This window comes from Crotalus tigris, unplaced genomic scaffold (genome assembly GCF_016545835.1).
Source record: "Crotalus tigris isolate CLP2741 ecotype Arizona unplaced genomic scaffold, ASM1654583v1 scf7180000018105.1476442, whole genome shotgun sequence".
NCBI lineage: Eukaryota > Metazoa > Chordata > Lepidosauria > Squamata > Viperidae > Crotalus > Crotalus tigris.
Window position 1 is genome coordinate 333,957 of NW_024096826.1, and position 18,469 is coordinate 352,425.

The following is an 18,469-nucleotide window of genomic DNA, read 5'->3' on the forward strand; positions in this document are numbered from 1 at the left end:
TTATAAGATATTTGTAAAAATTTTGGTAAATAGGCTTATGAGGGTGGTGCATCATCTTGTGCATAAAGATCAATCAGGATTTATAACAGGAAGGTATATGAAAAATAATGTCAGACAAATTATTAATTTACTAGAATATTTAGACAAGAACAACCAAGTTCCTGCAGGGCTCATATTTTTAGATGCTGAAAAAGCATTTGATCAATTGAATTGGCATTTTATGTTAAGAGTAATGGAAGAAATGAATTTTGGTGAAAAGATATTACAAGCCCTTACGGTAATATATCAAAAACAAACGGCACAACTTATTGTTAATGGAGGTTTGTCGGAGGTTTTTATAATAGAGAAAGGTACTAGACAGGGGTGTCCTTTATCGCCATTGTTGTTTGTTTTAACATTGGAAATATTATTGATCAAAATTCGAGAGTCTCAGGAAATTAAAGGAATATATGTTAATAAAAAAGAATATAAGTTGAGAGCTTTTGCGGATGACTTGGTTGTTACTTTGTCGCAACCTGATTATTCTGTAGTAAACTTATTACAGTTGATTCATCATTATGGTTTGGTCTCGGGTTTTAAGATTAACGTAAATAAGACTAAAATTTTACCTAAAAATATGTCGAGTCAGGAGAAGCAGATTTTGGTCAACTTGACGGGTTTTGAGATTGTTAATAAGGTAAAATATTTGGGGGTGATGCTGTCTGTTTCTAATGCAAAATTATTTAAAAATAATTATGAAAGGTTGTGGGTCAGGGTACAGAAGGACTTGAAGAATTGGGAAAAGTTGCAATTATCCCTCATGGGAAGAATTGCAGTGATAAAAATGAATATTCTACCCAAGTTTCTTTTTTTGTTTCAAATGTTACCAATTTTGAAAAATGAGATTAATTTAAATGAGTGGCAGAAGGGTCTCAACAAATTTATTTGGGCAGGGAAAAAACCAAGGGTTAAGTTTAAAATTATGCAAGACTTCCGTGAGAGGGGTGGACTTAAGGTACCAAATTTGAAATTATATTATGATGCGGTGGTTTTAACATTAATTAGTGATTGGGTAAATTTGACAAATTCTGAGATACTTTACTTAGAGGGATGGGATTTACTTTATGGGTGGCATGCCTATTTAATATTTAATAAAAAAATAGATTGGGCTTTTAAATCTCATATTTTAAGAATTTCTTTACTTAGGATTTGGAGAAAATATTATAAAAGTGATTTTAAAGTACCATTATGGGCTATACCTTGGCATGCGATAGAAGGAATAAAAAGAGGGGTTAAAATGGATATGGTGTCTTATAGACAGTTACTTAAATGGGATGGACAAAACTGGCAACTAAAATCACGGGAAGAGTTAGCACAAGAAAATTTTACTTATTCTTGGTTCCAATATAGGCAATTATTAGATAGATGGAAGATGGATTGTAAGGTGGGTTTTCTTAGAGAAGATGAAAACCTTATTAAGCAACTGAAGGATCAAAGACAAACCCACATTAAGAGAATTTATGGGGTTTTAGTTGAATTGGACTCAGAAACGGAACTAATTAAAGATTGTATGATTAGATGGGCGCAGAATTTTGGTGAGCCAGTTTCATTGGACACCTGGGAAACTATTTGGGTGAGAAATGTCAAATTTACTCAAGCACAGAACTTAAGGGAGAATTTTTATAAAATGTTTTATAGATGGCACCTTGATCCACAAAAAATGTCTTATATGTATCCTGACGTGCAACCCAAATGTTGGAGATGTGGTTATAAGGAGGCTTCTTATTATCATATTTGGTGGTCATGCAGAGAGATAAAAGCATTTTGGATTAAAATATGGTGGAATATCCAGAGAATTTTTAGAAGGAGGGTAAAATTTACTCCGCAATTATTTTTGTTAGGTATTGTTACAGATTGTGATACAAAGGAGGTTGTATTGATGTTAAACTTGATCACAGCCGCTAGGCTGTTAGTAGGACAATACTGGAAGAAGGAATCTTTGCCTACATTGCAGGAATGGTTTCTTAAAGTAGCTTATCTGGCAGAAATGGCAAAGATTTCGGCTTTCTTAAAGCAACAAACGCAAGAGAAGTTTTTTGCTGTTTGGGATAAATGGATAAAATTTATACAATTTAGATTGGGTATACAAAAATATTATATAGTTTTTTCATAAGTTTTATTTTCATATATATTATAGATAATTTTTTTATATATATAAATATAAAGTTTTTAATTTAATTTTTATTTTTATTTTTTAAGCCTATATTCTGCTCTGGGAAGCTCAGGGGGGGGGAAGGGAGGTTTTTTTTTTTTTTTTTTTTTGGGGGGGGAGGGCTGGGGGATGGGGTTTTTTTTTTTTTATTTAATATGTATTGTTTAGTTTTATTTTTCTGTATATGTTGCCTCTTGTTTTGTATTATTTTTTCTTTTTTGTAAAATTTATAAAACTTTCAATAAAAAAAAAAATAGAAGGTATAACAAGGACGGTTCTGGAATTTCTAAGTGTTTTTCATTAAATTAGTGGGAATGAAGCTTACTCAGTTACTCAAAAGTAAAAAGGCGACTTCCGGTGGATTTTGCGTGCGTGATGGCGGCTACTTTGTAGCCGTCCTCCTGGGTAAGTGTAAGAACCGCTATGAACAGCAGATATCAGCTGTTCAGCGGTTCAAAATCCCCCTCCCGGGCAAAGGGGGGGGGTAGAGAGTGTCTGAATAGTGGTAGAGCCTCTTTCGCACCCCCCAAGTTTTTTTTTTGGGGGGGTGAAAGGAGTGCTCCCACGGAGTTCAGACTTGTCTCCGCTTCCCAGCTGTTTTTGTCCTCAGGGACAAAACGAGCCGCCGCAAACACCTCCGTGCTTAAAGAGAACTGGTGAGTTTTTTTTTTTTAAATGGACAGAGCTGAGTAGAGGATTTAGTTTTTGCTTTCTTTGACTTATTTGGATTTTAAGTTTTAAGATTTGTTTCTATTTTTATTCTCTCTTTTTATTTTTTTTCTTTGTTGAAAGGGAAAGTAAAATGGCGATCGGCAAACTCCTCGGTGTTTTTTTTTCTGGAAGTTAGAATGCTGACCGGCAGGCTTTTTGGTGTTTTTCTTTCTTTCCTTTCCCTTTCTCTTTTTATTTCCTTATGATTGGAATGGTTGTTTTTGGTATCTCTAAGTATTTTTTTTGGAACGGACTTTTTTTATTTAATTATTATTATTTTTTTTTTCTTCTCCCTTTTTTTTTCCTTTGAACTCCCTTTTTTTTTATTGTAATGACCCTTTTTTGAAGGACTTTTTTTCTGTTTAATTTTTTGTAATTTTTAAGAAGGAGTAAAACTTTTTTTTAATTCTTTTTCTCTTCCTTTTTTTCCCTTTTTTCTTTTTATTATAATGACCTTCTTTGGAGGGAGTTATGATTTTTGAAGGAATTTTTATAATTTCTTAAGAAGGACTAAAGGTTTTTCTTTAAGATGGCTCCAAAGCGTCCAGGGATTTCTACAGTTTCTAAATCAACAGTTTCACCCTCTTCTGGGGGTCAGCTAATAACTATGAAGGACTTGCAAGACATGATGGGAGATGTTATAATTCAAATTAGGGCAGAAATGAAAAAGATTTTAGAGGAAAACAATAAGATCTTGAGACAAGATTTTGTTTTGGCTTTAGAAGGTGTTGCTTCTGTTCTTGAAAAGGTGAACTCCCATGTGGAAGAGGTAGCTGAAAAAGTGGACATAATGGAGGGGAAAATTGAAAGTATGGAAAAAGAAATGGAAAATGAGATTCTTATGCTTCAATATGGACAAATGGAATATGCCTTAAGAATTAGAGGCCTGGGAGAGTCTTTGCAAGGAGATCTGAAGGAGATGGTTGCAAAGGACTTTGCATTGATTTTGAATAAAGAAAAAGAGGGAATACTTAATGAAATTGAAAAATTATTTAGGGTTAACTCTGTGGTGGCAGCACAGAAGAATCTGCCAAGAGATGTGGTAATTTACTTTGGTAAAAGATCTTTACGCAATGAAATTGTGCAAGCCTATTATAAGAAGAGATTTCAAATTGCTTCACAAGATGTTATAATTTTTAAAGAGATCCCATCTAAAATTTTAAGAAGAAGAAAGGAGTTTGCTTTTTTAGCAAATGAACTTAAAAAGAGAAAAATTTCATTCAGATGGGATGTTCCGATTGGAATGGTGGTGAATTACCTGGGGACATGTTATAGACTTAATACTGTTTCTCAAGCAAAAGATTTTTATACTTCGGTCCTGGGGGTATGTGCATCGCCATCAATTAAGTTTAAAGCTTTGGAAGAAAAGAATGTAGAATCACAGTTTGAAGAGCCTATATTTATGAAAACTGGAGAATCTTTGTGTGAGAGGCCTCAACAAGTCCAGGTTGAGGAGCAGAAGACAACTTGTGCAGTATATAATCCCAAAGAAAAGCAGCAACAGAAGAAGGTTAAGGAAGTTTCATATTTAGTGGTTTCTGAATCTCTGGGAGATGTTAGACCTACAAAGTCTTTGGAGCAATCTTTAAGGGTGGAATTGTTGCCTGAAATGGAAACTGGGAAATCTCAGTCTGAGGGGCATCAACAAGAGAGGAACGGGCAGAGGATAACTTGTACAACTTACAATTGTAAAGATCAATACAAGGAGGAATTTAAGGAACCCTTATTGGCTTCGGAGTCGATGGGAGATTCAGGAATTTTGGAGCAGTCTCCTAAGGCAGAACTTGCAGCATTTCTTACGAGTTTGATACAAGAATGGAGAAGGGAAATGGAAGAATGGAAGAATGGAGAATGGAAAAAACTGGAATGTGAATAATTAATAATACTAATATAATTGAGATTGATAAGGATGTAGTTTTTTACGGATGGAATTAGTTATTGGTGAAGATTGAAATGTTTAATGTGTTTATTAACTTTGTTGTTTTAAGTTTTGAACCTTTAATGATAATATTGTTTAAATTTGTGTTTTGAAGGGATTATAATTTGCTTATTTTAGTGAGTGGATTCTAATGTTTTAAATTTTAAAAATTTGTGGTTTTGGAGGGAGTTTATATAGAGTGATGATTGTATTTAGATTTGTTTAGGATTTAAAAGTGTTTTTAGTTTTTAAATATTATTATTAATATTTTTAAGACAAAATAATTTGTTTAATTAAATGTGCTTAGATTTGTTTAGGACTTATAGGTTTTTTAAGTTTTTTTTTTTTTTTTTTTTTCTTTTTGGATAGGAGAGAAGATTATGAAGATTGAAGGAAATATGTACTTACTTTTAAGTTCTTTAAGAGTATTTAGCTTTAATGGTATAACAAAGATTTGTATGTTTATTTTTTCGTTTTAGGATAAAGAAAGAGGGAGAAATTAGATTTTATATTATAGATATAGATATTCAAAGAAAGTAATGTTTAAATTTGTGTTTTTGGAGGGAGCTTATATAGAATGATGATTGTATTTAAATTTGTTTAGGTTTTAAAAGTGTTTTAAGTTTTTTTTTTTTTTTAATTAAGCCTGTACTCAGCTCTGGGAAGTCCAGGGGAGGGTTTGGGAGGTTGGGAAGGGGGGGGGGTGAGGTAGGGGGGGGTATGGGAAGGGGATTTGTTTTTGTAAAATGTAAAAATTTTCAATAAAAAAAAAAAAAAAAAGTAAAAAGGCAAAAGCAAAAAAGAGGGGGAAGGCAAAATAGAACCCCACCAATCCAAAAATTCTTAGGAATGTACTTACCAGCAAGATATTGATCTAAAGGCAACACAGGTGCAACATGGGGTGTCGCTTGAGTAATAAGAATATTGAGAAGTTCTGGTTTAAAATGTTTAAGAATGACTAGTGCTCTTGCAACAAGACCACCCATGGAATGACCTACTATTGCAACACTGCGGGGAGCAAATTCATGACCCTTCAAAAAATAAAGAAAAATAATCTCACATCAGGCACAATGAAAACATATAAAAGCACAAATTCTTTCCCATGTAACAATTAATATGTGAGTCCTTTAGGGTAGACCAGACTAAAGGAACAGACAATGTTGCCTAAAGCTATGTTTATTAGAATAGCTATAGTAACTGAATCTTGCAAGTTTGAATATCCTTCCCATGGTCCCTCTTTTATCTTCAGGTGAATTGGGGGGAGGACCTGTCTGAGATATCTTCTTAAATCACTTTCTTGGTATGGGCTTAAGCCACATGTATCTGATCACTGCATGGTAATGGATCTTCTGTCTGTTCATCAAGGCCATCTTCCATATTCTCTGCATCATGGGGATTGTCAGAGCCCCTCAATTATATTTGCCTTTAAACCTTTCCTTTTTCACTCCCTTGCTTTTGCCTATGCATTTTTGGGGCTAGTCAAACTATTGGGGGAAGGTGCTTGCAGGGGGAATATTATCTGCTTCGTTCTACTCTGTGTGAGACGCCCTCCCTCTGGTCGAGAGGAATGTGCCTACAAATCAGAGACTGAGAATCATGCAGGCCTGTCACAATTCAAAAATGGCAGGATACTTTACCTCAAGAGGCAATTTTGGTGGCCTTGCTTGAAGAAGGACATTGAAAGTTTTGTGGCTAGCTGCCCTGTTTGTGCTGCCACTAAATGTAGGCAGGGAAAAGCACCTGGCCTCCTGCAACCAGTAGTGAGCTCTTCAGCACCCTGGAGAGAGATCTCTATGGATTTTATTGTCAAGCTGCCCAGAAATGCAGCTTGAGTCCATTTTGTCCCATGTCAGAAGATCCCGACCGCAAAGACTTTGGCTAAGCTGTTTGTGCAACACATCTATCACTTTCAAGGCACTCCAAAACATATAATATCTGATAGAGATGTCCAATTCACCTCTAAATTCTGCAAAGCCTTTTGGACCTTCTGGGTTTGGTTCAGTGCCTGTCATCTAGTTATCATCCTCAAACGAATGGGAGGGACAGAATGAACAAACTCTGTTCTGGAACAATATCTCCATAGTTTTATTAATTATGAGCAGGACTACTGGATTGATCTGCTGCCATTTGCTGAAGTGGCTTACAACAATGCAGTACACTCCAGCACTGGGTTCACTCCTTTCCAAGTGGCAAATGGCCAGAGTTTCCTTCCTATGCCTGAACTACCTGCCACCGAACCTGCTATTCCTTCTCTAAAAGAGTGGGTTCATCAATTGCAAAATATCTGGCCAGTAGTTAGAAAAGCCCTGGATGAGGCTACAGAAGCTTACAAAGCACAGGCTGACAAGAAAAGAATGGAACCTAAAACTTTCCATGTTGGAGAGATTTTTACAATCATTGCAACCGTCAAAGAAGCTGGGCCCAAAATTTATTGGTCCGTTCCCTATTAAACGGATTATCAGTCCTGTTACAGTGGATTTGGAACTCCCTAAGAGTTTGAGACAAATCTACCCAGTCTTCCTTTGTAGCTTACTGAAACCTGAGGTCACCTCCAAATTACAAACTGTGACCGCTCTGGTTCTTCAACCTATTATGATTGAGGGTGAGCAATACTTTGAAATTAAGGATATTTTAGATTCTCCACACAGTATTTAGTGGCCTGGAAAGACCTGCCTGCTTCACAGACCTGCTAAGCATGTTAGGGTCCCTAGATTGCTCAAATGCTTTCATGCTCACTATCCAGATAAACCTGATTAATGTGTTTTTTTATGTTCTTTTTTCCCTTCCTGTTTTTTTCCAGGTGGATTTGTCTTTCTATTAGGGGGGGGGGCGAATGTCAGAACCCCTCAATTATATTTGCCTTTAAACCTTTCCTTTTTCCCTCTCTTGCTGTATTTTCGGGGCTTGCCATATTATTGGGGGAGGGTACTTGCAGATGGAATATTGTCTGCTTTGTTCTACACTGTGGGAGAAGCCCTCCTTCTGGTCGAGAGGAATGTGACCTGAAAACATCTGCCTTATCTCCAGACAACAGAGCCTGGGACTGTTGGAAAACGAAACCCAGAGAGACCTTGAGAAACATGCTAAATCTCCAGCTTCTCATAACATGGTGGCACCTACGGATTGGGATGATTTCAACTGGATGGTTGGACACTGGGAGGAGTTGTGAATTGCCTTTTTGATGTAATCCTTTACGCGCCAAATCTCAGACCTTGCTTTGCTCTCTTGCCATCACTAACTCTCAAAAAAGTTCCTTTTGAGACAATACCTGTTTCAAGGGTTCTGCTTCCTTGGGAGATCTAGTTGAGGCATATCCTTACGGGGATAATGGCACAAAACAGTAACAAGTTTATATATATTGTGTTTATCCCCATACCTTGTATAATTTAAGAATTATTTTAATACACTCATGCACAAATCTCGTCTGCCTTTGTAGACTTCCACCATATAGTGCAACAAGTTCCTCGTTGAAATTCACACTGAAGACATCAAAATGATATTTGAAATCAATATCTTCTGCCTTTCTCAGTGCTATTGATCCAAGAGAACGTACTGAAAAAAGCATATATTAGAAGCAGAGATAATTAAAATCCTGAATTTGGATGATGAAGTAGATCCTTAAAAGAAGCAGGGGGAAGGCAGAAAACAAAACTATGAGGATTAAAAAAAACATAACCTCATTCTAATTTTATGTCTTCAAACTCCAAATTCCAAAAATCCACACTCAATATGCATTGTAACTTGATAACAATATTATTTTTCAAATGGAACCTTAGAAAGGTTGAAATACTTTCAGCAATTTTAGTGAGCTCTTGTCCTCCATGGATTCAGAGACCAATTAACACCAGAGAAAGGTGATTGACACAATGGTGGGGGATCAATGTATGGTATTCCAAAGAAAATGGATTAACTGACCCTTTTAGTCAGAATTCAGATCTGGCTGTGGAACAGAGACAGCAATGATAGTAGTGGTTTATCTTTGTCAGGCCCAAGATGAAGATAGTATACCTATCTATGCCATATTAGATCTCTCCATGGCCTTCAATATTGTCATCCATGGCATACTTTTGGATTGCCTGTGAGAGATTGGGGGGTGATATATTGCAGTGATATATTGCAATCAGAGAAGGGAAGGGAGGACAGGGAAGGAACGACTGACTTGATGACTACTACTTTGTGGAAATCAGAAACCAGTCTTCTCTCATTCCTATTTAACCTATACATGTAGCCTCTGGAAAAAGGTCATCTAATAGTTTGCACTTGGGTATCATTAATGATTCACAGCTTTATATTGATACTTCAGACTCAGGATGTATTGAAGTTCTATCCTGATCCCTGTGCGCTTAAATTGAAAATCCTAACAAGATACTTGTCCAACAGAGATATTTGTCTGCTCCAGTAGTCTCTTGACAGGGATTAGCACTAAAGAACAAGCCTGTAACTGGCTCCATTTAAAACAGAAGGTGAAAACTGCAGTCAGTGGGGCTTCTCCCAGTTTTGGTTGGTGTGCCAATTTTGGACCCTACCTTGAAAAGGAGGAACTTACTATAAGGACCTTGCTACCATCCATTTACATTACTGCAAAGACCTCTATATGGGGATCTTTTGAAGACTACTCAGATGCTTCAGTTCATTCACAATGCAGCAGCCCATCTGCTAACCAGAAATTGCTAGAGGGAGCACATTACATCAGTGCTATGGGAGCTACACTAGTTACAGACAGATTTCCCAGTGCAATTTACAGGGCTTCTGGTAACTTATATAATGTATGTAGCTTGGCTCCAAGTTATTTGCAGGAGTGCATTTTCTCAATGGAATTTGCTCTGATAACTCAAACTGTCCAGGAGAAAATACATATGGAGCTCTACTTGAAGGAAGTAGTGGTAGCGAGGCTCCTTAGCACTGCTTTCAGAATGGTTCCAGTGGACTACTCATCTGGCTCCCACCTGGAAATATTTCAAAAGTGAGCTCTTTTTGTTGCCATTTGGTCCTTCATTCCATCTTGGTATGGTCATAGCTTGGCTTTGTTACTTCATTTTTTCCTGCATTTTTATTGTTTTAATTGTGGCAGTTTAAAATGTAACTAATAAATATAATAAAGTACTGTAAATGCAAACTATTTATTATCCAGGTAAACATAGATTCATGTAAAGATTATTATTCCCATGCTATTCCCTCTTTAGGTATTCTACAGAAATACTGCTATTCCTTCAGAGATAGCTTACCTTGCTTAAAACTTCCAGCATTGCCAGGAAGAAAAAGGATAGGAATCCCTGTTAAGATTAGATTTCTATTTTCTTCTGCAGAAATTCCTTCCCCGTAGAGATATAGCTCATAGGCTGGGTAACGTCTAGATATTTTCTTAGGTAATTTTATTTTCTGAAACAAAACATGTATTTCAGCAGAAGAAAGGTAACATTTTTTATTAACAGGAAGAATCTAACCAAATGTAATGTAAATAAAATTTACACAATAAAATATACTGTGCTATTAATAGGAAGCAGAGGTATTTTTAAAAAGCTTGAAACAATATGACAGCTTTTTGAATATTTCACTATTTTCTTTATGTAATTAAAGAACTGCAAATCTGAAAATATTTGCATTCTTCTTCCTTCTGACAGTAACTTTGGAGAAGATCCTGAAATGGAGAATCAAAACTTACCTTTGTTTACAAAGGTAACCATGCAAGTATGTATATAAACTTTATGGCACTAGCAGGGGAAAGTGTAACTTTTATTTTCCACATCCAACAGATTTAAACATATAGTTCAGCCTTCCCCAAGTTAATATTTTTTACCAATACTCATTAGCTACAGACACCATGTTGAACCAGAATGGGCAAACTCGCCACAGCCAACTCTCTGTGGCCAACTCATCATGGGACAACTTGTCATGGTCAACTCGCCACGGGACAACTCACTGCAGGGCAATCTAACCATTCAATTGAATTATTTAAAATTAATTAAAAATATTTTAATTTTTTGTCATTCATATTTTATTTTGTCCCTCTTTTTGCATCTTTTTTCTTTAATGATTCTATTCTACCATTTCTTTGATATTAGTGTACCTCTTGTCCTGCGGCATGTTGGCTATGGCAAGCTGTCCTGTGGCAAGTTAGTTGTGGCAAGTTGGCTGTGGCAAGTTGATTGTAGCAAGTTGGCTGTGGTGAGCTGGCCATGGCGAATTGTCATAGACCCATGCTGAACAGCCAGAAATAATGGAATGTGTAATACAAACCTTAGCAGTGAAAGCTGCCCTAATACTTATACAGATCCAGTGCTTTTATATACTATTTTCTGCTGTTAGAAATCATGCTATTAAAAGTAGGCAGATGAAGCCTACTTGCAGATTATTAAAGCAAAAGAAATGTAAAGATAGTCCTCAACTTAAGACAATTGAATCCAAAATTTCTGTTGCTAAGCAAGACAGTTGTTAAGTGAGTTGAGCCCCATTTTATGACTTTTTCCCCAGCATTGAGTGAATCACTGCAGTTGTTAATTAAATCATGTGGTTGTTAAGTGAATCTGGCCCTTGCTACTGGCCTTACATGTCGGAGAGCCAGCTGGGAAGGTTACAAATGATGATCACGTGAATCTGAAACAGTGCAATTGTCATAAATGCATATCAGTTACCAACTGGTTGAATTTTGATCCTATCACCATGGGGATGCTGCAATGGTGGTGAAAAATGGTCATAAATTACTTTTTTCAATCCCTTTGTAACTTTGGACGATCACTGAATGAACAACTGTAAGTCAAGGATTACTTGTATTTTGGCTTTTCACTTGTCCTTACATGCATAGCAAAAACAGAAATGCCAAACTCTTCAAAGCTATCAAGAGTCAGGAATCAAGAAATACTTGAATTGCTGGAATGATCCTTATTGCTAGTAGGCTGGGGTAACAGACTCTGCCTGCCAAAGCAGTTTTCCAGATCCAACTGTAGTCAATATAAGACAAGTTACTATGAATCCCATTTACCTCTCCCTCTTTCCTGATGGTGTGTAATTTTTTCTACAGTGGTTCCTCTTCCTTTTTTGGTTCCCCAGAGTCTGTTAGACACTCCATTACACAAGTTTAATAATAATGATAATAATAACTATTCCAGTTGATTAAGACTTGATTTGTGGGATTCTTAATTAGCTTTTATGTGCAAGCTATACATTGTACAATATTTAATAGCTCTGTTATTATGTTATGATTCTAATCTATTTTGAAAGTGCCTTTAGAAATACAGAGTAGAAATATACAAAACGTAAAATAAACAGGAAGCTGAAATCCCAAAAGACAGTAAAATCATCCCAAAAAACTGACAGAAACTATTTGAATTATATACTCAGGGCTTTTTTTGTCATAGAACGCCCCGGAGTTCCGGCACCTTTTTTGGATGGAACCTTGTAGGGTAGGCAAGGTGGGTTGTATGACGTGTGTGAGTTCTGCCACTTTTTTTTTTTTTTTTTACAAAAAAAGCACTTTTTTTAATGGCAAAGAGAAAAAAGATGATAACCAGCATGAAAGTGGATGAACTCAGTTATAGAGCCAATGGGTATGCCACTGTAAAACTTCAAGTACTAGGAGGTACCATATTTTTCCGTGTATAAGATGCTATTTTTTCCTGCAAACACTCTGTACAAAAATCAGGTGCGTCTTTTACAAGTGCAGCGTCTTATACACGAAAAAATAATGGTAACCCCCGCAGCCCAGGGCATGCCTGTGTGGGTTCTTTACATGCCACTGCCATGCTGCTTGGTGCAGGTGTCAGGCGCCTGTGGGCTTGCCACTAAAGGGAGGGGGGAGGGGGCAAGATCATCAGATGGTGGCGTCCGGAGGCAGCGGATGGGACCAGCAGCATGGATGGCAGTGACAGCCCTTTCCCTCCCTCATACCTGTATGCTGGCTGGGGACCCCATGAAATGCAGCTGCGAGGCCGTCCTGCTCGATAATAGCGGCCGGCTGAACTTCCAGATTTGCCAGCTCAGCTGTTCAGCGCTCTGCTGAACAGCTGATTGGCACGGAAAAACGGCGGGGAGTTTAAAACCTGCCTTCACTTCCCTTGCCTTGCTGTCATGCCAGTGCTCACGCCGGTTTGTTTACCAGGGTCGGAAGGCTGCTGCTGTGAACTGACTATGCATGCTCATTGTGCCGGATGCTGGTTAGGTGGGTGGGGCTGACCGGGAGGCATCTATTTAGAGCATTGGGAGGCGATTGCTCCCAGCACTGACTTTGTTTGCTGTAAACTTGGAACTCGCATGCCAGAGCGTCTTATACAAGGGTGCATCTTATACATGGAAAAATACAGTATACATCTTTGTATACAATCATATAAATATCATATGCTCTATGTAAAATATGATCAAGATATTCATGGGAAAAGAACAATTCTTTATAAAAATTATTGCTTGCATTGTGGATTAATGGGAATTTACTCTCTGGAGGTACACAAACTACCTATTCCAACTTGGGTATCAAGTAGATTACATAGTTTTACCAAGTCTCACCCTTAACTATTACAACTAGTGTCTTTTGTTTTATCAATCCAGCATAAAATAAAGATGACTTATGAAAGACTTTAATTTAATATTGCAATACTTTTAATTAAATTTTGTAATGTTTTTGTACTTGATGTTAGTTTTAAGCTTAGTTTGGTTAAAACCTTTATTCTTCTTCAGTTCCTTGCCATATTTTTGTAGATATTTCATCAATTCTTTGTAACTTTCTGACTTGGTAATGATCATAATGCTGATCTAATTTCATCTTCTAATATTAGATGTTCTTGTTAAGTGGCAGGACCTTTCTAAGCTACTGTATCTTGCATGTTGACATCTCTGCTATACCAAATTTCAGAATTCTCCTTCCATCTTTGTTGGATTTCTTGGAACTGGTTATTAACTATCCATTGATATCCTTTTCCATACCAACATGAGGTTGGTATTTCCTGAGTTTGGCGATCTTTCAAAGTTTTTCCCTATATTCCCATGTTTGTTTTCAATTTCAATATCATAATATAATATTGTTTCTCTTAATTCTAGCAAGGATATTGTTAAGAATTATTAACAATTCTTTGTTAAGTTTCTTCCTGAAATCCTGATTGGCTTCTCTTGCATTTTTGGCAATTTCCAACATTTATTTTCACAATCCATTAGCTTTCTTCTCTTTCTTGATCTTTGTAAGTGCCTTTTGACATTCATGCTTAACAATTTATTTGATTTCATTCCATAATTCTTTTGGTTCCTCATTAATGGGGCTCAGGATTTCAAAGCAATTCTTTATACTCTCCTTGAAAATGGTGGGCATATGCTCAAGATTATATACTGGAAACTGTCTGGTTTTCTTTTTCCACTTTAGCTTAAGTTGTAACTTGCATGTTATCTATTCTACTATTCTACAGTCACATGTTTGCTGTTATAACTGAACAATTTTTATACCAGTCAGAAATGAGATCATAAGAATTGGTATAGAACCAATCTGAAAATACATACAAAAACAGCAAATAAAATGGTTTGTTCCGCTGGAGAGGATGTCTTGGGATTCCATACCATACAAGGCTTATAGAAAAAGAGTTCTGGCAATTTTCTTAGCAATTTTCCTCTTCAAATCTGCACTGCTGCATCTATTAACTCTTAATATTTAAATGTCGTGCCTTTTATTTAATTTCATCCAAAACATTTTAAAAACACAATAGTTTTTTAAGCTGATAGAAATCAAAATAAATAAATCATAAAGATAACCAGTACTTGTCTTTCCTATTGAATTTGCTGCAAAAGCCCTAGTAGTTATACTGACATTCCAACACCCACCATGCGTTAAACTAGCTATTATTATACTTAACAAATTTAGCCCACAGCAGCTTCCAAATACTGATTTAAGTCATGTGTACAACATCTGCAGAACTCTTCTCTAAAGTCTTTTAATATTCTCCAATTCATTGTACTGTTTTTTTAAAAAAAACTGTTGTTTTAGGTAATAACAGTTATTAGGTAATAACTGTAGATATATATTACCAGGAAGCTGTACCATAAGGTATATCATGTATTTATTTGCTAAATTTATTTGCCACCAATCTTGCTTTGGGACTACTCTAGGTGGCTTACAATAATAAAAAGAAAGAAATGAAAAGAATGTAAATAGAAGTAAGGTAACAGAGCAATAAAATAAACAAAGAAAAAAAGCGTAACAAGAAAACAACTATATGATTACCAAAAGTGACAATTTTATATATACGAATATGGCAAGGGCCTATAGACTTATATCCATTTGCCGGGAATAAACCTCATTGAAACTATTACTATTGACTAGTTTAACACTGTGCAACTGTTTCCTATATATTTACTTTGTTAACCAAACTTTTTTTGACAAATTGAATCAAACAAATTGAGTCCTGGTCAAAATTGTGGTAACAGTCCCATGTATTACTCTGTAGATAACATATTTCAGAATGCTGTCCACAAAAATTTCATTCCCCCCCCCCCAAAAAAAACAAAAGTGTTAATAGTTTTATTACTGGAGCATATGTCCCAAGGTCCTTGTCCATTAGAGACCTCAGCAACAAATAGCATGTGAGGCATCAAATACAAAGTAACCTGCACTTTAAAACTAAGTAACTTTAAGGCATCTCAGAAAGAACATGCTTTCAGAAAGGCAACACTGTATATTCTGTTGTAGCTCAGTGAGGACCAAAGACCTTATATAGCACTTCTTCTCACATCAACCTTCCCATTTATTATGAACACTGGATAAGGGCCATTTCTCAGATCCTTTAGCAAGAAAAAATAATTATAAAATCAGAATGCTATCCAAGGCACATTTCTGGGAGTCAAATCTATGTTCTTCTGGGGAAAGTATTACAGTATTAGGAGTGACCCTGCATTCTCAAATTAGAATTTATTACAAAGTTATTTGGTTTAATATTTTACTCTATTTAAAAATATTCATCATACTTTTATTCCCTACATTAAAATCATTCTTTGAGGATGAGGGATAATTTAAACAAACAATTTGCAAACAAAAAACACCTCCAGCTATTTGCTTGCTGAATATGCTATATAAGGAATTGTGTTTCACTTCAAGGTAGACAAAAATAATTTCTGAATAACACTTATTATAATTATAAGACAAGTTAATTGCTTCACTTCCCATGCCTAAAATAACCACATGAAAAGAGAATGATATTTAAAAAAAAGAATTGCAGGAACGTCTGCTTTTGCTTTCCTATCATATCATCCCATTACTTGTGATACATGTCTACCTTGGTTTTGGTCTGTAAATAGCGCATGGCATTATCCATGATGGTAAAACTGCTGACATTATAGCCATTTTTAAAAGGAACATGGGAAAAGCTGACAGAAGGGGAAAGGGTCCAGCAGAAATCTTTTCAGGATAAAATTGACTTATTCTGCTTTTGAAAAGACTGAACACTAGTGCATTTTTTTTCATCACAGTTATCATCAGAAAATGATAATGATAGGACAACATTTTGAGAACTAGAAAACCACAAGATGAATCAGTACTCATTATCAAGCAGTAAATGAACTGGCAACTTTCTAGCAGGTTAAAAAGGGCCAATGCAGCTTTGACTTTTGCTTGATTGCATGGAAATGCAAACCCTGACTCCTTAGATCCAAGTTCCAAGCCAACTTCAAAAAGCATGTTCCCCACAAAGGTGAACTGGGCTGCCTTTTCATAATTAAGGCCCAGAAGCAATTTACTGAAGATTTTATTCTTCTTAAGGCAGTGGATCTCAAACTGGTCTCCACACCCTCTTTACATTTTTAAAAAGGAGTGGGAGTTTTGGTTTATGTAGTTATGTCTATCAATATTCACTGCACTAGGAATCAAAACTGATACATTTTAAAATATTTTTCCCCACTTACACGGACCCCCAAAAAGGGTTTCGGGGGGCCCAGGCCACACTTGGAGAACCGCTGCTCTAGGGCACCTGATATAGGTGATTGAACCCCGGGAGAGTCCCACATTGAATCAGAGGGGAGACCCACACCCATCATCAGACAGACGGGCGCCGGTGCAGTGAGATGAAGCCAACCACCCGAAGAGGCAGGGGCTGAAAAGGGACCGTTCCTAAGCGCGGGTTAAGGGCACAAAGCAAAGGCGCCCTTCCTCCGGAGGAGCCTGTGCATCACCCTCCGAGACCAGGGTGATGCACAGGCAGTTGCGGAGAGTGAGCAGCCTTCATGGGGTCTCGACCAAGTTTCTCAGGAACTCCCTGAGAGAGAGCAGGTCTGCGATCGCCCGCCAAGGAAGGGGGGGACGGACGGAGCCAGCCTTTCAGGGAGAACTCGGCGGGGGGGAAGCAAAACGGGACACCCTGGAGCAAATGCCGCCGCCTGTCCGCCCAGCCACTCACCAGGTACTCGGGGTAGTCGAACATGTAGGTCATGCTGCACTGGTTCTCCTCATACTGGAAGAACACGTCCCGGGCGCCCAGCAGCACCAGAGCCGCCAAAACCCCGTGAAATAAAATTCCGGTCACCCTTTCCGCCGTCCACATGTCGCTTTCGGCGGCGGCTGCCCAGCTCTCCTTGCCGCCAGGGCCGACTCTGCCCTTTCGCCGGCGGGCCACACCCGCCAGGAGGCCGAGGACCGCCTCGAGCGCCTCCCTTGATGGGCGGGGCCAAGCTGCCTCCGCCATGTTTGGAAGGTCGACAACCGCCTCAGAATTCTCGGACGCGCTCCTTCCGCCATGTTGGGAGGGTCACTCGGACTGGGTGGGCGGGGCGAGCGGGCTGTTAAGGTTGTTAAGCCTCGGGCGGCTTTCCGCGGGCAGGATTTTGCGGCCGTGGCTAACGGGGAATCGGAGGTTGGGAAGCCCAGTTAGCAGCTGCGGAGGCTTGCATCTGCTATCGATTTAAGCCCGAATTACAAATGAGCGCAAACATGAAAACCAGGAGGAGGAAGAGTTCCGACTATCGTTGGGAAATTAAGTCACATCTTTAAAAGATGACGTGAGTGGGTTGTTGAATAAAACATGCATTGTTGAATCGTAACATTTATTTAATAATAAAATAATAAGCACGTACCAAAGAATGACTCTTGAACGTCACCCCTGAGCGAAGTTATTTGCTTTGTGGCTGCTAGATCCGGTCTGAAAAAAATCCGGACAACCTGCTGGAGTTATCAAGCTCCCAACTTCTTGCTGTCATCTCCTGATCGGCTGGATTCATCCACCCCACTTTCTGTCTAATCTCTTACTGGCCAATCCTTCACCTGACTATATAAACCCGCATGTTGGGTAGAAATTATATTTAGTGGAGTTTAATCCAAATTAACCCTGTTTGCAAATGAGTCCAACATTTCTATTGCTAAGCAAAACAGTTTAGTGAACTTTGCCCCATTTTATATTTCTTTCCACAGTTGTTGTGAATCCCTGTACTTATTAAGTTAATAACACAGTTGTTAAGTGAATCTAGCTTCCCCATTGACTTTGCTTATCAGAGGGTCTCAAAAAGTGATCATATGACCCCAGGACACTGTAACAGTCATAAATGACAGTTGTCCCAAGTGTCCTAGTTTTGATCATATGACTATGGGAATGCTGCAACGGCATAAGTGTGAAAATTGGTCATAAGGCACTTTTTTCAGTGCTGTTGTAACTGAGTAGTTGCTAAGCAAATGGTTGCAAGTCGACGACTACTTG

General features: G+C 37.6%; 1 protein-coding gene across 1 annotated transcript in view; it reads right to left on the reverse strand.

Annotated features, from left to right (window-relative positions):
• The window catches only part of PGAP1 (post-GPI attachment to proteins inositol deacylase 1), a 68,567-nt gene extending 51,162 nt beyond the window's left edge, over positions 1-17,405 (reverse strand). Inside the window, exons 1-4 of the mRNA XM_039347971.1 lie at positions 17,180-17,405; positions 10,046-10,199; positions 8,197-8,372; positions 5,680-5,851 (exon numbers count right to left, since the gene is read on the reverse strand). Of these exons, the coding sequence (XP_039203905.1) occupies positions 5,680-5,851; positions 8,197-8,372; positions 10,046-10,199; positions 17,180-17,323 (646 nt within the window). The 5' untranslated portion in view covers positions 17,324-17,405. The remainder of the gene's footprint in view (positions 1-5,679; positions 5,852-8,196; positions 8,373-10,045; positions 10,200-17,179) is intronic.
• Positions 17,406-18,469: the final 1,064 nt, after the last annotated feature.